Source organism: Myiozetetes cayanensis, unplaced genomic scaffold (genome assembly GCF_022539395.1).
Source record: "Myiozetetes cayanensis isolate MyiCay16 unplaced genomic scaffold, myiCay2020 scf2-11, whole genome shotgun sequence".
Lineage (NCBI taxonomy): Eukaryota > Metazoa > Chordata > Aves > Passeriformes > Tyrannidae > Myiozetetes > Myiozetetes cayanensis.
In genome coordinates, this window is record NW_026087411.1 from 4303100 (window position 1) to 4326179 (window position 23080).

Below are 23080 nucleotides of genomic sequence, written 5' to 3' on the forward strand. Positions count from 1 at the left end.
TCAGCTGGCTACAGAACTCCATTTCCAGGAGCCGAAGAAAACCACTTAGCCATTTAAACATTTGAAGACTTCAATCACCCTGTTAAGATGAAGACAGGGCAGGGTGGGGGAGACAGCTCCCATTTGCATCTGCAAGAATGCAACCTCCATGGGCAGGCTGTGTACCACCACCCCAAAGAGCCCCCCTAACAGGTACCACGCAGGCAAGCGTGGCTCCTGAGCCTGCCCGCTGTGACACAGTCCCTCGATTTAAACCCTTAATCCTGCAAAGATTGTGCAATAGCTCCTTCAGGCTGAGAACGGATTATGCCCGTTTCAAAGGTATTTGGCACTCCGGCTGCACCGGGAGAGACCAATGAACCGGCCCAGCCCCTCCCGCGATAGCACCTGCGGGCAATTCTTGCAGCTGGTGCCTAGCAACTTGCTCTGAGCTGCTCTCACAGCTAAAATTCAATGTCAGTTCAGCCTTCCTCCCCAGAGGAGCAGCTCCTGAGTCATCATCAGGGAAGAATGAGAAGTGTTTCCCACTCGACTTGCTATGAATTAGTGATATGGGAGGGGCTGTTCTCCCTCTTGAGCATGTGTCCTGCAGCCATCTGAAAAGGCATCTCCTCTGAGCATGTGGGACAGCTTCACGTTCAGGAGATTTAGTAAATTGCTTTTTCCCCCCTTCCTTCCCAACTTGTTTTCTGCTCCCAAATGCCTCTCTGCTTTCTTGGAGCTCTCTGCAGAAGAACCAGGCTTGAATCCATGCTGTGTCTCACCTTGGCTTTGCTTGGGTGAGCCCCAGGTTGTGCAAACACACACAGGTAAATACAAGCTTTGGGCCGTGCTGAGCACTCTCTAGTGACACGCAGCAACTTTTAGATCACCTGTATGACAAATGAAGGCACCCCTGAATCTGAGAGAGATGCCCTTGGGAAATGGCAAACAAAAAAAAAAACGCAGAGGCAACCAAGAATGCCTCTTTACGGGGCTGAGATCTTTGCAGATGAGGTGAGACAAACACCAACCAGCCCGGGCAGGACCGAGCACTGTGTTTCTGCATGTGGGCAGGGCACAGGGATGGGTGATGGGAAGAGGGCGCCGGGCAGGGGCTTGGAAAGCAGCACGTTTTCTGACACCTGCTGGCACCGTGCCCAGGGGAGGAGCTCTCCAGCTGGGAGAGGTGGGAAGCTGTGAGTAGACGAAGTCCGTGAGTAGTAGGGCTGTGGTGTAGCAGCCTGAGGGTTTTTCAGTCAAAAGCAAGACAAGGTGCCTTACAGGGCTTTTCAGAACTCTGGGGGAGGCACATGTTTGCCTCTGGGAGCAAGTCTGAGATCCAGATGCATTTCCCAGTGGGAGACTGTTAGGACATCTCAGACTTGTCTGAGTGGCACAGTTCCTTCGGTGGTGTCTGCTGGGCAGGTCCATCACTGCAGAGCTGACTTCTCCTTGCCTTCCCAGTCTTATTCCTTGGGAAGCCCTGGGTGGTGACTGCAGCCAAAGGGTTGGAGGTGCCTTATTGCTGCGAGTAGTGGGGGCTGCCAGAAGAACCACCTTTATCTCACAGCTGTCTGTCCTCAGCTCCTGACTGCCTGCAGCCCTGTGCAGTCTAGAAGGAAGATTGAGAATCACCTTGTTTGGACTCCACAGCCTGAAGCAGATGAGGAAAGAGGCTGGTAAGTGCAGAACCACCCATGGAGATGTCTCCAGCCCATCCCAGGACCCTCAGCCCCTTAAGATGGAACATGGCTCTGTTCCCAAGCCCAGGAGTGGTGCTCAGCATGCTTCAGGTGGGTGTTTGGCTTAAGAATTTGTCATCATACAAGTCACCTTAAACAAATCCAACTGCATTGCACAGGTTAGCTGACAGGGATAGAGAAGCATTTTATATGGAAAGGCATAAAGAACTTGAGTCTGATCTGGCCTCGTCCAGTGTCCAGTGGGTGCCTCTGCCTGCATGGGTCAGGAACTGGCCAGTTCCCTGCCATGCTGTGATGTCTGAAGGCCAGGAAACATTGTGGTGGCTCTGTTTCCCCTTCAGCCACAGGAGGAGACAGTTCTCCAAGCAGAGTGGCTGAGTAGCCTCTGCCTTGGGTATAGATGGCACTGGTTGTGTTGACTGGCCTAAAGTGGGTTTGGGACAAGCTTGGGACAGCAGAGCTTTTTAAAACAGTATGGCCAAATCCAGGAGAAGATGCTGTCTGTAGAACAAAACTGTGCCTTTGCTGGCAGAGTGGACTACTGGCCCAACCTGCACTTGTGGGTTAAACATGTCCTTCTGCTCTGGCGGTCCCTTCCCACCACAGCCTGCCTCTGGTTTGCACAGTTGTTCCCAAGCTCCTTTCAGGCAAAATCCACAGCTAACTGAAGCAGTTTCAGTCCTAACTCTTGCATAGCCTGGCTCAGAGGAAAGTGTCACGTAGCTGGGAGTGTGGTGGAGATGGGGATGTTTGCAATTGGAAGATGACACGTTAATAGCAAAATCCTCAGCTCAGAAAATGTCTCCTTCCTTCCTGCAAACATAAGAGGACTGAATTAAAGTTGAGCTTTCTGACCTCCAAGTTCTTGACTTCTGCTCTCACATTACGGGAGCAGCAAATCCTGTTGCATGAAACAGAAATCTATCTGTCTGAATATGCACTATTTCAAACTCTTCTCTGTGCAAACTGTTCCAGACTCCATCAGAAACAAGTCTGTTTACCAACAACAGAACTAGGAAACTTCTTTAGTATTGTGGGTTTTATCCCCCCCCCCCCCAGTTTTTTTAGTTTTTATATTGAGCTGCTGAAGCTTAAATCTGTCAGCTAACAATGTTTCTAACTTTCAGTGTGTTTTACTTCAATGTATTTTACTTTGCCTGATTGCCTGTATATCTCTGCATGCAGCGTGTGTGCTCCGTCTTCTTTCTGATGGAAAGAAAGGTTTTCCTTGATTTGGGATGAGGTTAGAAGGACAGGCAAGGGCACAGTCATTTTCACCAAATAAGTAGAGGTTATCAAACTGCAAAAGAACAATGGCATTTTTTTTGGTAGTATTCATTCTAACACTTTTGCAAAAAGGGCTTGAATCCTGCTTCCATTTATGCTGATGTAAATCTAGAATAATAAAATTATTTTACAGAATCGCGTATTTTATTAATCCAAGTGTCAGAGGTAGAACTGAATATATAATAATAGTTTGATCATCGTATCCTTCTGCAGTTCTCACGTAGTGTGATTATAGCATCTTCTAGGCATTTTAATGTCTTTTTAATGTGTTTAGGTGTTAAACTTTCTGACACAAGGACTGCCCAGTGTAAGCACAGCAGCAAGTGTAGTGGATCCCAATGTTAGGAAACTTCTTATGTGCTACTTCAGTAGTAAAGGGTGGAAAGCAAGTTTTGGAACTCACTTGCAGGTGCTGTGATAATTAAGTTTTACTCTGAAGATCTCTTTTGAGCTTTCCCTCTGCCGCTGTTTAGGCAGAACCAAACTCTGCTTTTTTAGATTGCAGTCACTCAAAAGCTGCACCTCCAGGATGAAGTAAGTTAGCATAGCTCAAGATTTTGAGAAAAGTCGTTTCTACAGACAGCATTAGCATGGTGAGGTGAGTTTTTGCAAAGCTTCAAACGATGACTTAGTGGAGAGGGTGTTGTAACAAGTGTCAAGATCAAACCGATCAATTTGCTTATGAAGGTTTACACGACCTTTAGCAACAGGAACCTTCACAGACTTGGAAAACCTTTGTGCGGTGAAGGCAGCAAGCTTTAACAGTTGGCCTCTTAAAAGGACGCAGCAAGGTCAGCTCGGGTTTAGAGGAACAAGACTCTTGCAAAACCCAGAAATATTTGGTCCCTTGGGAACTTGTGTGACTTGTTCTGATACAGAGCCGTCCTCCCGCTTGTCGCCAGCCCCAGGGCAGCAGCAATGGCACAGTGAGCGAGAACTCCGGAGGAGTGAAGGCCCCCTTGCTGGCTGCCCCCATGGCCCAACAGAGGGGCAAAAGGGAAGCGAGGACCCGGCAGGGTGAGGGTGCAGCGCAGGTGGACAGACCGGTGACGGTCTGGCTGCTCGGAGCGAGCCGTGCCGGGCCAGCGGCCGACGGAGCGCGGGATGCCCGCGGGACGCGCACCCTGAGGAGACGTTTCGTGGGGGTTCCTCGCCCCGTGCCCCACACGCTCCGCAGCCCCGCCGCTCCGAGTCATCGCGGCGCGGCGCCGTGGGGGAGGCACCCACCCGAGGGCCGGGCCGGGCTCAACCTCTGTGTGTGTGTGTGTGTGTGTCTGTCTGCCCCACTCCCAGCCCCAGCCGCCCCCTCAGCGTTTCCCCCTCAGCTCTCGGGGGGCTCCGGCCCGGCCCCACCCCCCGGGCCGATGGCGCGAGGCCCCGCCCCGCGCGCGCCTCCGGCGGGGCGATAAAGGTCTCGCGGCGGAGCTCTGACGTCACGGGGAGTTAATTTTAAACCCGGACAAGATGGCGGCGAGGGACGCGGCGCGGCGCGCGGGCCCGGCCCGCCACCGGCCCGACCCGGCAGGTAACGCGGCCCCGGGGCTGTGGCGGCGGCTCTGCCGGGCCGTGGCGGGGCTGTGCCGGCGGGGGCCCGGCGCGGCCGGGGCGCGGCCCGACGCTGGGACTGGGCGGGCGCGGCAGCGGCACCGCGCGGCGCCGGGGGAGGCCCCCCGTGCCTCCCCCCTCCTCAAAATGGCGGGGCCGGCCGCCTGCCCCCGAGGGGTACGAGGCGGGGGAGCCGCGGCGACGGCCCCTCGGCCCGGCCCGCGGCCGCTCCCCGGCGGGGTCACCCCGCTCTCCCCGCGCTGCGGCCGGGGCCTCCCGCGCTGCGGAGGGCGGCCCAAGCCGGGAGAAGCGGGGGCGGCCCGGGGTCCGCCGTGGGTGACTTTATTCCCTGCCGCGGCGTGGCCGGGCCGCCCGCCCGGGTGCACCTCGGCCCCGTGAGGCGCCGGGGTTGGGGGGGAGGCCCGGAGGGGCCGCCGGGCTGTGGGGTGCTTGCCTAGCACAGTGTCGGGAGCAGAGCCAGGCAGCCCGGCTCTCCCGGAGCCGCGTCCGCTGAAGGAGGGAGCAGCTCCGGGAAGGAGGAGACTGACCCGCGCCGGCCCGGCCCCCACATGGACCCGGTGCGCTCCGCTGTCAGCGCTGCTCTCGCTGGTAATCTATCCTCTGCTAGCGATGGGACCTGGCTTCGGCACCGTGTTTTAGCCCCGGGCGTGCTGGAGCCTGCGCAGTGTGTTTTATTTTTAAAAGTATCGTTGTTCCTCTTGAACTGTTTAAAAGCTGAGAGTTGGTAGCGGTATCCCTGCCGTACGCTGTGTGAGAGGGGGCACCTGGGACTTGTGAGGGTTGTACTGGCTCTGAACGCTGAGTTGGATCATGTGAGGTTTTTAGCGCTGCACTGGAACGCCGAACTATTTTAACATATTTGTTGTGTAACTCTCACTTAATTTGGAAGCAGAACGGTTGGACTGGGCACAGTTTAAACAAAAGCCAGCAGTTGCCATATGCCACTATTGCTATTTCAATTGCTTGATTTGCAAGCCAGCTAGAGAGTGGGAAATCTAACCACACTATAAACTAGGAGATGCAGAGTGACAACTTACCTGGCTTGATTTACAGGGAGGAAAAGGCAGTGCTTCAGAGCACGTGGAGAAGTTTGATTGTGTTTGGCAGCATTGCAATTTTAATAATTTAAAGAGTCGAGAGATCGAAATTGAGGATATGATACTGCTTTACTGCTCAAGTACTGGTTTCTCTCCCTCCCAGCACTGCTTGGTTTCCTTTGGTGGTTCTCTGTGTTTTTGCCACTATGATTATTTAATAATCTTAAAACATTAGGTTATTGCATAACTTTCTCAGGGTCATAAGAGCGCCAGCACACCTGCAATAAATGGCCTTTAATTAGCTATGTCATCATTAGCGGTGGAAACATGCACACTTTGCTTGTGTACTTTAGTCATGGAATAACTTTGGTGATCGGATGTGCATGTACAGCTGTGGATGATCTGTGCTTGCCTGCAGAACAGCCTTCTGTACGGTGAAATAAAGCAGAGTGGTAGATTGGAATAGTTACAAGAAGAGAAATGTAACAGGAGAGTCCTGTAACTCCTCCTGTACCATTACTGAGTGTTGCTTAACAGCTGTTATGTTCTAGCTTACCCTGAAGTCACTAATGGTGTCACAGCACCTCCTCAAATAATAGCAATAGCTCTTTGTTTTTTCAGCTGAAATGATTTTGAAAGCAGTGAGTGGGGTTGAGGAAGGCTGTGTTCTTTCCTTTTCATGTTCACTTGCCTGCAACTTAAAAATGTTTCTGAAATAGTTTGGGCACAGAACTGTTTTACTTGAACTATTGTAAAAGCATCCCTTTAAATGTGACAGTCTCTCCTGGTTTAGGAGGCCAGGCAACTCTTGTTAATGTTGAATGGACAGGAATGCTTGAGCCAGGTCTTGAAGGAGTCCTGACACTTCTTAGGTACCTTCTGCCAGCTGCAGTCCCTGTGGTTTGGTTAAATATCGGTGATCAGTGTTTGCTTACTGATTGCACTAATAAAGTTCCACTGGCTGAAGCAAGTTACTGTGATGGATGAGGGATTATTTTCTCTTCTTGTCCTAATAATAACAGGGACAGACCTCATGCTGGTAGCCTGGATAAAGCAGTCTGTTGGAGGGGAGAAGGGCTGGGGATTTTCCTCCAGTGTAATAGAAGAGCACTTATCTCCTGATGGTAGTGTCACATCCTGTCCAACTCTGAGTTTTTCCTAAACTTCAAAACCAGGTGTAATAAGCAGATGGAAATGCAGGTAAATTAAGTTCTGTGTCTTTGTTTTGGTACTGAACTGCAGTGGCGTTGGTCTCCACCCTAGTTTTAACTTTGTGCCTGTTGTCAGTAGACTGTTGTACATCTTATCGCAGTCCGTGGAAGTTTCCTTTGCAAGGACATTCATAAGGAAAACTGCCAAATTTCACTTACACGTCACCTTACATAAGTTAGTTTGAAGTTACTTTTGTTCTTGCAGTACTGTTAGGAACAGGCCCCATCCCTGGGATGATTTTTGATATTCATGGCAGTCTTTGAATGGGAAGTTTTAAACTTTAAAATCAGGCTGAATTGTGCCTTGTTTTTTGTTTTTTTTTTAAACTGTTGCTGCATGCTGTGCCCACAATGTGATCTGTGAGCTGCCAGCTTGGAGTGCAGTTTTCCAACTTTTTGCTAAATGCTGCATTAACTTCTTAAACTTACTGCACCAGTTATTAGTAGTTTTGGTTTTGTCTTTAACCTCAACTATGTAAGGTGAGCAAGGCACAAAAAATATTTTTTCAGTTTCTGCATAGTCAAGATATATTTGTCATTTGTAAACAACTGAAAATTTTCAGAAATACTTATATATTGTATAACCATTACATGATGGTTCTTAAGACTACTCTTGCTAGAGAATGTCTGGGTTTCTTTTTTAAAGCATTTTCAGCAGTGTGGACTTTTTAAGATATCCTGGAGGAAAGACAGAAGTAGCTTTGCTTGTTCTTGGAAGCTTGCTCTTGATAATGAAGAATATTATCTCATCTTGTAGCTGATTTTGAGGTCACAGTGCTGTGTAGGGAGTTGATTTACATGAACTACGTTTGTGGGCTTGGGATTTGTGTCTGAAAAACCAGAACAAGCAAATAAACAAGTTTGAATATGTGAAAACATCACTCAGATTGATGTCTGCTGTTTCAGTTAGGTGCAAAGAAATGACTGATAAGAAATAAATGACATCTGTTAGGACAAGGATTATAATCAAGGCATTTCCAGCAGCAAGTTAATACCCAATAGGAACTGATGTTCTGAGAGCATTGATCACTTAACTTGCCTGACCTTTAACTTCTGTTTACTTCTGAATATATATTTTATGTAGTGTTTGTTTCCAGGAAACCAAGATTTTATGTGCTTGCCAAGCTTTTTGAAACACTTGTTTATAAAAGTTGGAAGAATTTTTGAAGTTCCTTCCTCCATCTCCAAAGGTTGAAGATATTTAAACTCAGAATTTGAACTGCTGCCCTCTTAAGAAACATGGAATGAAATCTGAGGAGTTCAAGTATCTGCCTTTCCTCCTCCACTGCTAATTCTGATTTGACTAAATGTATCTTGTAAGACTTGAAGGTAACACCCGTTGGTTTTTGTAGGTGTTCAAATGAGTTACTAGGAGATGTTCTGAAGTACAAGGTAATGCTTGGCAAGTTGGTGTTTAACTGGAGTTCTCGCTCTGCAGCAAAGCAAGGACCTTGCTGGCCCCCTTTGTATTTGGAATGGAGTGTACATGCCCATTGTAGTGCCATAGCTGGTAAAGTCACTTAGTGAATTGTCTCCATAGCATGTGTAAGCATGTAAAGAACCTCCCAAAGTTATCTACGTAGTTTGTCTGGAACCTGTTGCAGCTACTCCATGGGGATGTTACTCCTTCAAGTAACAATACTAGTTTATATCTCATTCTAGTGTGAGAATAGTATGTTTTTGTGCTGAGTGTGATCTGTGAAGCTAAATCAGTGTCTTCTTCCAGTAATTAAAAACAGGAAAAAAAAAAGCTATGCTTATTTTATAATGGTCAGTGGATGGCTTATCTTTAGGGTTGGAAAAACTTAAAGCAGAATATTTGCCACCAAAGATGGCATTACTGAACCATGTAACATCCAAGGCAATCCAGCAAAAGTTACCTGAGTGAACGCAGGTAAGCTGGATATTGGGCATCCTGTTTGATGCTCTCTTGATGAACTCATGAGCAGGACTAGTAGGAAATCAAATTTAAGGTGAAAGAGTCCATTTTGGCCTCTGAAGAAATGATTTATGAAAGACCAGCTTCCTTTAGAAGAATGGCCCTGCTCTTCTCTGTGGTGGAGGAATAGGCAGGAGAACTGTCAAAACTGTCAGACTGCACAAAAAGCTCCCTTTGGGAAAGGAATTTGTTTACAGTTTAGTTGCTGTCTCTGTGTATAGTATGAGGGTCATTCTTATATGCTTTACTATGAGGGGAGGTGTCTCATATAGTTTTTCTTCTTTCTTGTGATAAATGTATTTCCAGCTTTATTTTCAGTGCAGATGATGAGCAAATGATGGTTGCAATTTCAGCCCTATATATGGGTAGTTTTTGCATGGCAGGGTGGGGTTTGTGTGCTACTGCAAGTCCTGGTAGGTTTCTCTTAAAAGGCTGGAGTAGAAGCCAAAATGTTGAAGATGTGAACTAATAAGATGCCGTACACATTATAGACATGGAGTGCAGAATGTAATTTTTACTGAATTGATGTTTGAGAGTAGAACTTAATTTGCTTTTATGCAGTTGTTGCTCCAGTTAGATCAGAACCATGTTCCAGTCTGTAGTTAGTGTCAAATTATAATGTTTGTTTTCCCACTGTCACCTTAGAGATAAACATGATGAATTTACAAGTTCTTATTGGTTTCAGTAAAATATATGGAGTGTCTTTTGAGCAATATGTTTTATAATGCTTTAAGGATAACAAGGTGGCTTTTTTTTACTTGGATTGAAAATTACAGAAACTAGTTGGAGAACATCTGTCAGCTGCTTGTACTGACATGTTAGGACTGCTTTTTGTATGTTGGGCACACTTCGAAAAGTTGTTCTCACCTCTTATCTTCTCAAACGGGGTGTTACTGCTGAGTGGAAGAATAAGTGCAGTTATTTTAACTGTCTCTTTAAGAGCCCTATCCTGTGATTCTACTGCCTGCAAACTTGCAGTGCTGTTTTAGTTCCTGCTCCACCTCTTCTGCATGAAAGAAAGGGTCTTTTGGCTTTTACTTGTGCCTTTTTATTTACCTTGGGCTGTGTGGTGTGATCTACTCGGGGAACTGTAAACAACTGGGAAATAAAAGGTACAATTTGTCAATCCTTTGCCTAATATGGAAATCATAACAGTACTGATTTCAGGGCAGGAACAGTCGCTCCAAGTATGTGAAGTGCTGGGCATGGAGACAGAAGCTTTGCCCCCTTTAATGTATTACTTAAACATAGAATAGTAGAGAAAATGACTGCTGTAGAAAATTAAGTTAAGGTTCTTGATATAATCAAATCACTTTCTTAAAACAAGAAGTCATCCTGCTTTTGAGAGAATTAAATTTCTTAAATACTTTGTAATCCTGATCTAATACTGAAGAACTATTTCTGATCACGACAGCAGTGTAATTCCAAACATGGCCTTAAAACTGCCCTCAAGGGCAGTTATCACTTATCTTTCAAACAGCAAAGTCTTAAGCTTGTCATGAGGATAGGGAGGGAATGCAGTACAAAATTCTTAAAAGAAATCTTTCAAAGTGCTGGTGTGTCAGATTTGTTAATACAGAAATTGTTTAGAAAAGGGCAGTAAGTAATGCAGTAAGTAATGCTTTTGAGGGTTGGGACACAGAACTGGAGTATTTTCTTGAGCTAATAGTACTGTAGAAATAAATAGGTACTGAAAACTTTTCATGTGTTAGACTGAGATTTAAAAGGAAAAAACCACTTTCAAAATAAAATGTAGGATCATTAAGAAATGCAAGTTCTGCTTTCAAGCTTTTTTTTTCAATAGAAAAAATATACTTGCAACATTTAGATATCCAGTGTGATTAAATATTTGTGGAACCTTCAGATGCTATGACGAATCGTGCTTGTTTGAGAAGACTCTTGAAATTTGGTGCTTTTGAAGAGGTTGGATGTTGGCTTGTGAAAGACTGAATATTATTCTTAGAGTCTTGATCTAAGTACTTTGAGTTGCAGACATATCACTGTTTCATTAATCAAATATCAAACTAAGCTGTTCTTTAGTGTAATCTGTTGTTGACTTGTTTCTGTAGTGCATTAGGACTAGATTAAGCTTTTATGAGCTTCGAAGAGGAGCACACTGCTGTCTATCTCTGTTTCAGTTCATCTTCTAATCCTGGACTTTTCTCCTCAGTGTTTACTCTACACGTTGTAAGGGAAGATTTCACGGATGTGCAGAATGAGGACATTGAATATGATCTACAGAGACTGAAGTGTTGGTTAGGGTGGAGTGTTAAAACATACTTTGTAGAGTTGTATTTCCATCTTCTTTCTCCACCCAAGTGAAAGATGTATATTAAACCCTTTGTGGTTTCAGCATATGGTGTGGTGTGTTGGCTTGTAGAAAAGCAGTTAGATTGGCTAGATGTATTTAGACGAGTTTGAGAACTTGATGTAAAGAGAAGCAGTAACCAGCTACCTTCTGTGTTTACTCTTTTTAAGTGTGGCTTGTCTTACCTCTGAGATTGCTCTCTCCTTTTCTCTCACTTCTATACCACTAGGCTTGACTGGCCAGTGCACACATGACAGTGGCATTTCCTGTCCCAGGAAAATGTGGTTTAAAATACAAAAATGCTTGTTTTGCTAGCAGTGGCTGATGTTTCCCTGGTATCAAGTGTCATGAATGATGTTAAAGATGCTTAAGTAAGTGGGTAAATCTTGAGCGCTTTGAACATGCAAAGGTGCTTATTGCGTGGAACTGAGCTACTAAGCGTAGGGGTTTTATAGTGTCCTTGTGAGAACTTAACTGGTGATTTTGAAATCAAAATTAATCTATTCTTTAGTAGACACAGCTCATAGCAGGCACAGTGTATTCGGTAGATACGATCAAGGGGATGCTCTTCTATTGCCAGAAAGGACTATGCTGAGCTCAAGGTCTTCCCACCAGTTACACGTCCTAGCCTGGGATACTGACAAAACTGAAACTAGTGTTAACCTCAATTTTGAAAGGAAGGAAACTGTGTTCTTAATTGAAGGTTAACAAATGTATTGGCTAGCCCAGCCTAAATCTGAACTTTCAGATCGAGGCAAATCTTTGGCAACACACGGTCAGATCCAGTTACAGCCCAGTTGTCTACCCATGTTTGCAGTGTTATCACATATCACTAAGTCAGTTTCCACATGAACACACTTCTTAACTGTACTTGTGAGTTTTGAGAGTCTGGAGAAACTTTCCATCTGAATTAGGTTGTAGTCACAGAGCTGAACTTTTCTTTTGGCACCAGTGCCCAGTCAAGCAGTTTGTGCCTCCCCCTCAATTCTGCTGGTGCAGCTTTTTCAGAGGGTGTAGAGTGCACGGCACATCAGTTTGTGTTCAAGATAAGTTGGTGCCTGGACCTGGGACAGTGGTGCCAGCAGGGAGGGCAGCAGCCCTGTACTGTTCCAAGAGTCCAGCTGAATCGACCCTGTGCCCTGCAGAGGAAGCTGCATAGCTCTGCATTTTGTTTGCCTTCAGTTCCAGTGCTCATTGGATTCTTATCTAAGAGGTGATACCGTTTGTAGGAAGCTGTTTGTATTGGATTGCTTTTTCTGCTGGTTTGGTTTGTTTAGCTGACTTGACTCTAAGCAGCATTAGATATGTGGCAAAATTAGCAGGAAAGGCAGCATGGTGCTGGAAATGGGAAAGAGTGGGAGAGTCCTTGTGAGTGGGTGGTTAAGACTCATCTGTGCTGTTGAAACAGGCTTGAAGAGGCAACAGGGAGAAGACGCAGTTACTGGCACTGCCCTGTTGGCAGAATTAATGTACTTTGAGCTGTTGCCTTAGCAAGGGATTTACGTGTAGCAGCAGCAGTGATGCCGGGCAGTCTCAGGAGTTGTGGTAGTAGGTGCAGGGCACTGAAGGATATGGAATTAGTTAGGTACTGTATCAGTTATTATGGGTTAATTGCAGGAGAGTGATACGAAAATCCAGCCTTCCTCCTCTACGTGCTCAGCATCAGGAACTCTGATAAAAACTATTTTTGTTGTAGCTATGTGAGAAAAATCTCTTCCTCCAGTGGAGATAAAATGAACACATGCAAAATGTGATTTGTTTTTTTTTGGTTTCAATTCTCTTGAATTGTGCCTTGTGTGGAACTTTTTTTCCTGTTTTGATTCACGTTGTTGATCTGGGTGTTAGTTGTGTTGACACAGGTTGTGTTTCCTCTGTCACACTTCCCTTTCATCTGGTGGGTGTTGGTGATGTTACCAGGTTAAGAACAGTTAAGAAGGGAGAAGGAGAAGAAATTGAAATTCTCCATGAAGGTGTCTGAAGGTAGTTATTATATCAGTTTTGTAAACTCTGTGATCTAGATAAGGCAGTTTTATAAGATAAACCTATACTCTCCTTGTACTGCTCTTTATTCTTTGAAATGAAATGCAGAACTTTCTAATAAAACAGAATCCTGGAGTTCAGTACTGGAAAAACTGGCTGGAAGGTTCTCTTAGCTGCAGGAACTTAAAGGGAAGTGGGAAGCTGAATGTAGACTGGAGGCTGGGCTAAAAGGTCTTTTTTGGTTAGAAACTTCATAGAATCGTTAAGGTTGGAAAAGACTTCTAAGATCATGGAGTCCAACTGTTGGCACAACACTGCCATGTTCATTACAACCATGTCCCTAAGTGCCACATCCACTTGTTTTTTGAATACCACTTCCTGAACCAGCCTGTTCCACTGCTTGACCACCCTTTCCATGAAGAAATGTTTCCTAATATCCAATCTAAACCTTCACTGATACAATTTGGGGCCCTTTCTTTCCTCCTGTCACTTTTTACCTGGGAGAAGAAGCTGACCCCTGCCTGGCTACAGTATCCTTTCAGGTAGTTGTATAGAGCAGTAAGTTGTATAGAGCAGTAAGGTCTCCCCTGAGCCTCCTTTTCCCCAGGCTAAACTCCCCCAGCTGCCTGAGCTGCTCCTGGTTGGAGTTGTACTCCACATTCTTCACCAGCTTCTTTGTCCTTCTCTGGACAACTGCAGCACCTCAGTGTCTTGTAGTGAGTGGCTCAAAGCTGAACTCAGTATTTGAGACATGGCCTCACTAGTGCTAAGTACAGGTGGACAATCACTGCCCTGGCCCTGCTGGCCACGCAATTGCTAATATCAGCTTGTTGAAAGCATAGTTTGATCAAAAAAAAGTTGAAGACTCTTTGTCTTACTATGTTTCCTTAAATGTGTTGGTGTTCCTGACTGACAGCTTGTTTATCCTGGAAATTAGGATGAAACCTGGCCCTTTGGCATACCTTCCTGTACAGCCAAAGGGAGAACTCACCTTGCTTTCTGCTCAGCTCCTCTGTGGCAATGGTACATCTGGGTGGCTAAACCTGTTCTGACTGCCAATCTAAAGATCAAACATGGGGTAATTGCAGTTGGCGTCTCTCGCCTTATTCTTTTCTCCCTGTTGTTCTCACTCAAAATGTTGGTTTAGGTTAGCTGATCATCGTTCACATTATTGGCTGCTGACATGAGGAATGTATACAAGGTACATAAAATGTAGTTATGACCTAAACTGATTAGAAAATACGGACTTCTTGGGTGAGCAACAACCTTAAGCAAAATCACTCTGAAATACAAGCTGAAGTTTGCTGGTTTAAATGTGTGTGGCCTGCAAGGATCTAATTCTCTTGCAGTGTTCACAAGGAGCTTTCATGTGCAAGTTCCAGAGTTAGTGCTGAACTAGGACATTGTCAGATCCCGTGTATTTTCATTCCCATCCTCAAGAACCTTCGGAATGGATAAGACGGGGAGAAAAGGTGAGGAAGAGGCCTTTTAGTGCTTTCATCTGTCCGTGGTATTCTAATACAGCATTCTCTGAGGGGGCTGGAAAAGTACTGGTAAACCTTACTGTGGACAGAGATCCTGTTAGGTCCTTCAGTGAGTGTGCTATTAATAGCTCTGGGTTTTGGGCAGAGTGGAAGAAGGATGAGAAGCATGCTTTGCCACTATCCCTGCCTTTCACGATTTTCCTTGTAGCTATGGAGAAGTATCTTTCTTACCAAGTTCATGATGTGCTTTCTGAAAAGCCGTCCTTTATATATATATATATATTTTACTTACTGGGTTGTGTTAGAGATTGTGCTGCTTGTGTCTTATTCTTTGTTTATTGGCGTTCTTGTAGCTGTTTGCTGAGAATAGCTGAATTTGAGGGTTGACTTTTTTTGCTACACCAGTCTCTCTCTGGTGTTTGTGTCTCCATAAATGGAGAATGCAGAATGCCATCTTATCAGTATTTTGTATATGGGAGAGCTCCTGCATGCATGCAGACCATTCAACAGAGAACCAGTTTAAGGCACTTAGGAGTAGACAGGCCTATTGTTTGATTAGTTATGGTGCTTCGTAGGTATCTAGGTCATCAGAGTATCTTCTTTTTCCCCTTGCCTGGCAGAATTGTAGCTCCAGGTACTTCTTGCTTCAGCTCACGGTTTATGTAACAGTTCTCGATCTGTCCCTTCAACATCCCTTTGCCCTGAAGGAACAGAGAGAGTTAAATGTGTCTTCCCCCCTTCACCCCTACTCCTCTGTCAGTCTTATTGGATATCCAAACAAGTCTTCGGAACTTAGCTCATCAGGGCTATTTATAGCTGAAATATTCAAAACATTTAATTATTTCTGGCCTTAAAATGAGCTACTTGGCAGTATTTGCTAGTCAGCAGTAGGAAAGCGGTGATGCATTAAGGTCTGCGGCAGCCCCATAGCTTTCATGTGAGTTTATTGCATGGAGTGGGACTGCTGGAAAAAGGGGAGCACAATTTTGTGGCTTAAATCTAGTGACTTCTTTTTAATTTTTTTTCCCCCAGAAGATGTGTCCAAATAAGGTTTGAAGGTTTGGCTGTTTTTCTGTCCTCTGGAACTCGGTTCACACATGCCTACGCTTTCCTTCTTTCACTACACCAAAACAAGAAACATTTGAGCACTTCCTCTCCTTTCTCTCTGTAGAGCACCAAGAAAAAGAGTTCAGGGATTTTGAAAGCTGAAGTATCCAGGAGTACTGGAAGTCTTGATTTAAAGTTGGACCTGTAGCAAAGTGCAGGTTTATGTCCAAACAATACATTAAGGCTACCAGCTAGAAGATGTACAACTTGAAGTCTCTAAACTCCTTGTAATAGGGCCTTGTAGTAGAGCAGAGGAAGTACTGATGAGAGACAGCTACACTGATGAAAGTGACTTATTTAGACTTTGTTCATAATCCAAGTCTTATGCCACTAAAAAGCAAATGGGATTTAAATTTATTTTAATGTTGTTTTGCATTTGCGTTCAACCCACTGCTCAGAGAAGCAGTTACTAGTTGTCATTCAGTGCTTGTTGATCAAAACCCTATTCTATTCTGTATCTAAACCCGAGTTTAGCAATTAGTGTGTGCTTTTTTTTCCTTTACGAAAGAATGTGAATGATGTGTTTAAAGAGCTCAAGCTGTATTTGTGTTAAATTAACACAAAGGTAACTATGTTAGTACTTTATTTCAATTAATGTGCTTAAAGGGAGGAATTTGCATTTAGAGCAGGCTGTCTCTTATTTTCATAGCACACAGGTGTAGCTGAGTGCTTTCACTCTTGTGTTCTTACACTGCAGAACAAGTAGGTCATCAGCTGCTGGCTGTGTACTTAGAGGAAGCAGGAATTAGCTTTTCATTTTACCTCATACTTTAAGAAATGGGTTATTTAGTCGAGTTTGTTCAGTTGAAATACTGTCTGCTTACACAAGAGGTTACTGTTCTCAAAATCTGGCTTAGTATTTCAACAAATGGTACTTGTTCTGGATACTTAGCTGGTATCTGTGTGAACAGTATCCTGCTGTAGTTGTTGCTGAGTGGAGTGAGGAGTTTATAGGGAAACTGAATGGTAGTATCTTGGCAATATTTGCCTCCATTCAAATCTGTCTGCTACAGTGTCTTGCTGTACAGTGTTGCTTCGCTTGTGTCTCCTATCCTGTTTGACCTAGGTTAGGAAGTGATTGTGCCAGTCAGAACTGTGCGTTAGCCCACAGGTTCCATTTGAATAATTCAGGTTGGGAGAAGCCAAAATGAAGTAGGGAATGATTAGTGAACAGGCATAGTAATAGACCTGAAAGGATGACAGACTCCAGGGGCAGGTACAGTTGGTGATGTTTTTGCATCATCTCCAGACAGAGTGATAGGCAGGACCATAGTCTGGAGTCTGTCAGTTCAGTAGTATAGAAGGTCAGATGAACATCTTGAAAAAAGAAAAATGCCTGCAACAGTGCTGCAGGTTCTAGTGCCCTATGCTTTGACAGGTGAAAACTCTTCTGTGTGTATTAAAAGCCTGAGGTCCAGGTCTTCTGTGCACTTCTCCAGCAGCATAGAGACCAACCCTGTGACTGAGCTGGGTGAATCTACCAGCCTGTCTTTAGGACTGTGGCAGGAGGCATCATTGCCTGACTGTTGTGAACATGAAACACATCTCTGAAACAACCATTCTGAGTGTGAATGTATTGGGGTGGATGTGCTGGGTTGGTAACTCTGTTACTGGGGTGGAACTGGACTTATCAAAGTGTTAATATGTACTAGAAAAACCAAACAAAACCCCCAGCTGAACACAAGTCTGGTTTTTTGGTTGCCTCTGTAGCAGTACTGAAATGTATTGTCATGGAGACCTATAAAAGGGAGGCTGTCACTGACTTTGCAAGTCCAAATTACTGTCCATTTGGCTATGAATGCTTTGGTTTAGAAGTGATCATTCTGTGAATGGCACCTCTTCTACAGTTAGTCTTCACCTGTTTTATACTTGATTTGCTGGGACTGGACTGTTGCAAGAACCTAGGGTAGTCTCTGATTCTTAAACTGGGCTTTAGGACAAATCAACTTAAATTCTAAGTAGTATGGTCTGACTGGTTCCTGGTGCTGAGGCAGGCGAGGAAGGGGACAGAACTGAGGAACAGGGCTTCGTGTTCTGAATTTCATTATCTCCTGGCCTGACTTGGCAGTGCTATCAGCATGTTTTATTTTATGAACTACTTTGACAACTTACTACAATACTTTTGCAGAAAACTGGACAGTGAAGTGTGGCTTCTTGTCCTGACCATTGTTTCCAGAGGCTGCACTGAAAGTAATTCTTGGAGTTGGAAGATGATCTCTCTGCTCAGGATGCTGAAGCCTTCTAGAAAGGCTTTCTAAGTACTCCAGTGCTACCTGAGACAGTGACTAGCCAGAATAAGAGGGTGAGCAGCCAGAAGGCAGCATAAAGGACCACAAAAGGCTGTGAGGTCTGCCAGGAACACCTGACAGGTTAGCATATGCTGATTATGCTGCTGGATGGGCAGTAGCACTTGTTCTATAGTTCACATGCTTAACTTGTGCAGTATCTGTCCTGGTAATTGCTAACTAGTTCAAAATTTTGGAAGGAAGGGTGTTCTCTGCCAGAGTTACCAAACCAGCTCTTCTGGATGGATCAAGTTTCCTTCACAGCTGTCAACACTGTAGTTCTCCACCCTCTGAAGTGCTTGATTGATGGCAGTGATGGTCTTTTCTCTAGGTAGGTTGGGAACTTCCAAATATATTAGGCGGGCTAGTAAAAGAAAAAAACAACAAACCAACCTGACCCCAAACAAACAAACTTGATGGTCTGGACTTGACTTTCCGATTTCTGCTGGTAAGTGAAATCTAAGAGGAGTTGAATACGGTCTAAGATGAATCCTTTCTCCTGTCCCTTCTGAGCTAATGAGCTTCAGTGGTACAGAAAGCTGTTAAGAAAATGTTGTGAGCTTTTAATGGGCATATTGTGTGTAAGCTCTTGATAGTGCTGTCTACTTGTGATAGGGAGGATTTGCTTGTTTATAAATAACTAATGATAAAGGGCCATTCTAGTTGTTTGTTCAGAAAGCTGCTTGGCCTGAAGGGGCATTGGGTGGCTGTGCTCTGCAGTGGCAGAAGGATGCTGCTGCAGCTTGAGGTCTTTGAGGTTTGCCAGGGTTTTGATGACTTCCAGGTAGGACAAGATGGTTAATGTCAGGATCCAAGTGAATGAAGAGAAGCTGCAGATGTAGCTTCAAACTATTTTGCAGTCTGCCGTAGTTTACAAAACCAATACCTCACTGCATTTAAATAAAAGAATACAAGGCTGTTTTAAGTAAACAAGTTAAACTTGTTGCCAGGGATGTGTGTTAGAAGCAGAGGCTTCAAAACATTGTGTGAATATGTTTGCTAAAACACAGGCATCTCTTCTTGGAACTATCTAACTTTAATGCTTTTATCAATAGAATTATTCCCTTTATGTTTCTAGGCTGTGACACTGAAGGCTTTCTTTCTGACTGTCAAAATCTTCTTATCTTCATACCTGGGCTATCCTCCCAAGTTTTCTGGCCTACAAAGGATCCTACCTATATGGGGCAAAGCCTGTTTTCTAAACTCTTTCAAAAAAGAGGGCTTGTTTAATATCTGGGAATACAAAAGCTTTAGGCCAAAGGTGAGAGATTTTTCCTCTACAGTGGTAACCAGTGTTGTGTCAATGTAGTTTGTATAGTTTGGTATCCTGCTGACAACTTCTCTTTTAAAAGTTACTGCTTCTAGTTGTCAGGCCTGCTAGTATAATCAGTTATAATCATTATAATCAATTACAATCCAAGTATCTGGGATGCAAAGTCTGGCAAGAGTGACTTGGCAGATCCTGTGCGTACTGGCAGGTTCAGAAGTGAATGAAACTGGTATGTTCCATGGTGCCTCATGGACACATCCTGCAAGAGAACACTTCTTGCGGGCTGCTCTTCCTCAGGAAGCACCCGGGCCATGTGCTGTACCTGCACTCAGTGCATCGAGTAACTGGAGAGGTGGCAGCTGCTTTGTCTTTGTTAGAGCAGTGCTTGGAAATGCAAGCATGGCTGGGACAGGGGACTTAAATTCCTGTGTGATAACTCCAGATAAGTAACTACCCTGATCAGTGGGGTTCCAATAGAATGTGGCAAAATGCAAGTCTGGAGTGGGAGGCAGTTCTGTAAGCACAAAACCACTTTCAGATGCTTCTTAGGAAAAGTGGAATCGGGAATGGTAGAGTTCATTTCTGCTGTGGGGCAGACTTCGATGTTGTGGTGCTTGAACAAGAGAGGAGGTTTCATCTTGGATAGGTCAGTTTGGTTTTCTTTTAAGCCTCTAACTCAATAATTTCTGAATTGTAGAAGTCAGGAAAATAGGATATTGGTACTATTGTAGTGTATCTCTGAAGGGCCGTGTAACCTTGTAATTCATTAGTAACTTAAATCTAATCTGAGTTGCAGTTCTTTCAGCTACTATTTGATTCTGAAAGGATACTCATTATGAAATTGTGTATAAAGTAGTCTCAACTATTTTTGAAAGAGTTTGAAAAAGTTACTCAGTCTTGCTTAATAGTGTATCATAGGAAAAGTATGAAGCCAGAAACTACTTCGAGTGTTTTTAGGTTTTCTTATCCCAGGAGTGTTAGGCCTTGAACACGCTCAAGAGTTTATCTTCTTGCAAACAGTGAATAGGTACTCTGAAGTCTGTCCTGTATTGAGACTTGAAACAGGTATCGTGTGTTGGAATTAGAGAGGAGAGTGGGCATCTGGTGTGTGTTATCCTGGAGTTCCATACTAGATCAGTGGTCTTGCAAGCAAAACTGACATATTGACAAGCAAAACTGACAGAAAACATTAATTTCCCCCCACCCTCTGCTCCCTTACAATAGTATAAGAAGGTGGTGATATCAAAATGGCCTTTTTTGGTCCTCTTGGGAGCTTATTTTAAACTATTCATTTTTTTCTCAGATAAAAAGACCGTTGGTTTTTAATAGAAATTATACTTAAGAAGCCTTTAAAAGGAGTTTTGAAGCTGAAAATCAAGGGGTTTTTTGTTATTTTTTAAAACATAGAGAATGCCGAAGATCTGAAATGTAGACTATACACAAAGGTGATGAAAATGGACATGGAACTACTGTGGATCTCTTTGTCTGTGCACATGCAATCCCAGGAACATCCCTTTAGCTACTGGAAAAGAAAGCCCAGCTCAAGGCTTCACTTAAAAAAATAAACAAACAAAACCCAACCAACAAACAAAACCTTCCCAGAACCACAAAAATACCATGTTTAGTGCCCTAAGCTCTGACTTTCTAATGTGTTCTCACGTGTCAATTTGCAGGTAAGCATTATGAGGAAGAAGAGGAGGATGCTCTACCTGACTCAGATGCCCTGCCAGACTCAGATGACGAGGTGGAATTGGATAAGCCGCGCCCCATACAGATTGTCCTTGCTCACGAAGATGACCATAACTTTGAATTAGATGAAGCAGCATTGGAAAAAATCTTGCTTCAGGAACACATTAAAGATCTTAACATAGTAGTTGTGTCTGTAGCAGGAGCTTTCCGCAAAGGAAAATCTTTTCTACTGGACTTCATGCTTAGATACATGTATAACAGGGTGAGTAATTTGGAATTTTCCTGCAGGAGAAAAGCAGTTTGGTATTTTAGTCATTCACCTTTGTATTTGTTAACTTGGGCACAAATATAGCAGGTCAAATTTTTCTTACTCATTTTGGGGGGGTGGGGAAGCCTATTACTCTTTCTGCACTGTCAAGAAGTGTATTTAAGTGACAGTTTTTCAATATACATTTTCTTATGGTTGTCAGGGGAACTTAATGGGCATCCTGATGTAAGTAGTCATGAGAAAAACTTGAATGAGGGAATGTGAGGCCTTCTAGTTGATCTTTGGGGAAGGACTCATCCATGTGGTGGCCTGGAGAAGTCTTGCTTTGACTTGATCTCCTGAAATCGTACCGTACCACTCACTTTACCCATTACTGCAAAAATAAAAGTCTTACCAGAGAGCTATTGGAGGACTAAATCTGCTTAAATCTGATGTATGGCAAAAAGGAGGAAGTTTCCTGTTTGCTGCTTGGAACGTGTCTCTGAACACAATCCAGGAACTTTTAAAATCCTTTTAAGTTATTGATTAATGAATATCTGATCCAAAATTTAATTTTTTCTTTTAATCTGTAGCTTTTGGATGGTGTTTTGACTCCTATACTTGGAACCATTGGCTTCTATGGAGAAGGTGGGGTGGGGTCTTCTGTGAACATACACTTCTGCCTGTCACAGGTTGTGGTGTTTCTTTTAGTCTGCAGAGTAAATATTGACAAGTCAGTGTTTTGTTGCTCTTTGAAGCTCTTAAAAAAACCCAGAACTGATTCCTTTTTTGGTCACTGTTCTTTGGAGTTCGTGCTAGCTGGCTTGAGGAGAAAACAAGATGAACCCTGCAGTTACAGGAAATATGGGAGTACTGCAAAGAAGCTGCTGATAGTTGGCAGATGAAGACTTCCTTCCCTCAGTGCCAGTAGTGCCTGCTATTGAATTCCTCTCACTGATTTACCAAGAGCTGTTTGAGAAAGACCCTGAGGATATGGTAGGAGGAATACAGAGTAGCAAGCTGGTGCTCCCAACTTCTTAGTACTCTTTTAACCTAGGGAGGAAAAATGTTTCAGTTGATACAGCTGTTCAGGGGGTGGCCTTTTGTGTGTGTGTGTATAAGCCTTCTTGTGTCCTATCTGTGTTCCAAACAAAACCAACTGAACAAAAAAACAAAACACAACACCCCTCCCCCCCAAAAAGAAAACCACCAACCAAAAACACCCCAAAACCCAATAACCCCTACAAAAAAAGAAAAATCCAAAATCCTAGCTATAGCAGTCTGAGCAAGATATTGGGCTGGGTAGAGGTAGTGCTAATTCCTTTCAAAAACAGGAGAGCTGGGCTTTAAGCAAATACTCTTTAACTTTCAGATTATGAAATAAAACAAAAGTTGATAAACCAAAGCAGATTGAAATGCTGTTTCAACCTCGTGTATTGTGCTTCAGTTTCCTTTATTGTCAGTCACTTTTCTCAGTTTTCTGTAGGTGCCCTTCAAAATACCATTTGTTTCTCTTAAACTGAAGGTAAAGGCAAGCTTGGCCATCTACTGTAACAACTCTCTCTTACAAAAGCAGAGAGGTCTTGCTCTCCATGTGCTGCTTCTGGCCAGGCATTTACATTCTGAAGCTGTAATGCTTGCAGGCCCTTAGCAGAGCTGGTCCAACTCAGTGATGCATCAGAAGATACTGCACTTTGACAAACTGTTTTCCTGCCAGCTCCATGACATAAACTGGGTTAGGGAAAGAGTTTGACTAGCATCAGAACTGCAAACGGATTGATGGAAGTTGGGGATGAGAGAGGATAAGTGCAGCACCTCTTTTGAGCACTCTTGAGTTGTGTGAAGTCGAATGATATCCTCTGCTTATTAAAATTTAGCACAGGAGGAGAGGTATAGTTTTATATTACTTAGTCTGATCCCTCCATCTTCAGTTAGGCTCAATTACAAGTCTGTATTTTCTGTGAACTAAATATTGGATCCTGCAC

At 44.0% G+C, this 23080-nt stretch overlaps 1 protein-coding gene across 5 annotated transcripts in view; it reads left to right on the plus strand.

Annotated features, from left to right (window-relative positions):
- The first annotated feature begins 4377 nt into the window (after nt 1-4377).
- The window catches only part of ATL2 (atlastin GTPase 2), a 38799-nt gene continuing 20096 nt past the window's right edge, over nt 4378-23080 (plus strand). For all 5 annotated transcript variants that reach the window (XM_050316706.1, XM_050316709.1, XM_050316708.1 and 2 more), the window contains exons 1-2: nt 4378-4497; nt 20833-21110. In XM_050316706.1, the coding sequence (XP_050172663.1) occupies nt 4437-4497; nt 20833-21110 (339 nt within the window). In that variant the 5' untranslated portion in view covers nt 4378-4436. The remainder of the gene's footprint in view (nt 4498-20832; nt 21111-23080) is intronic.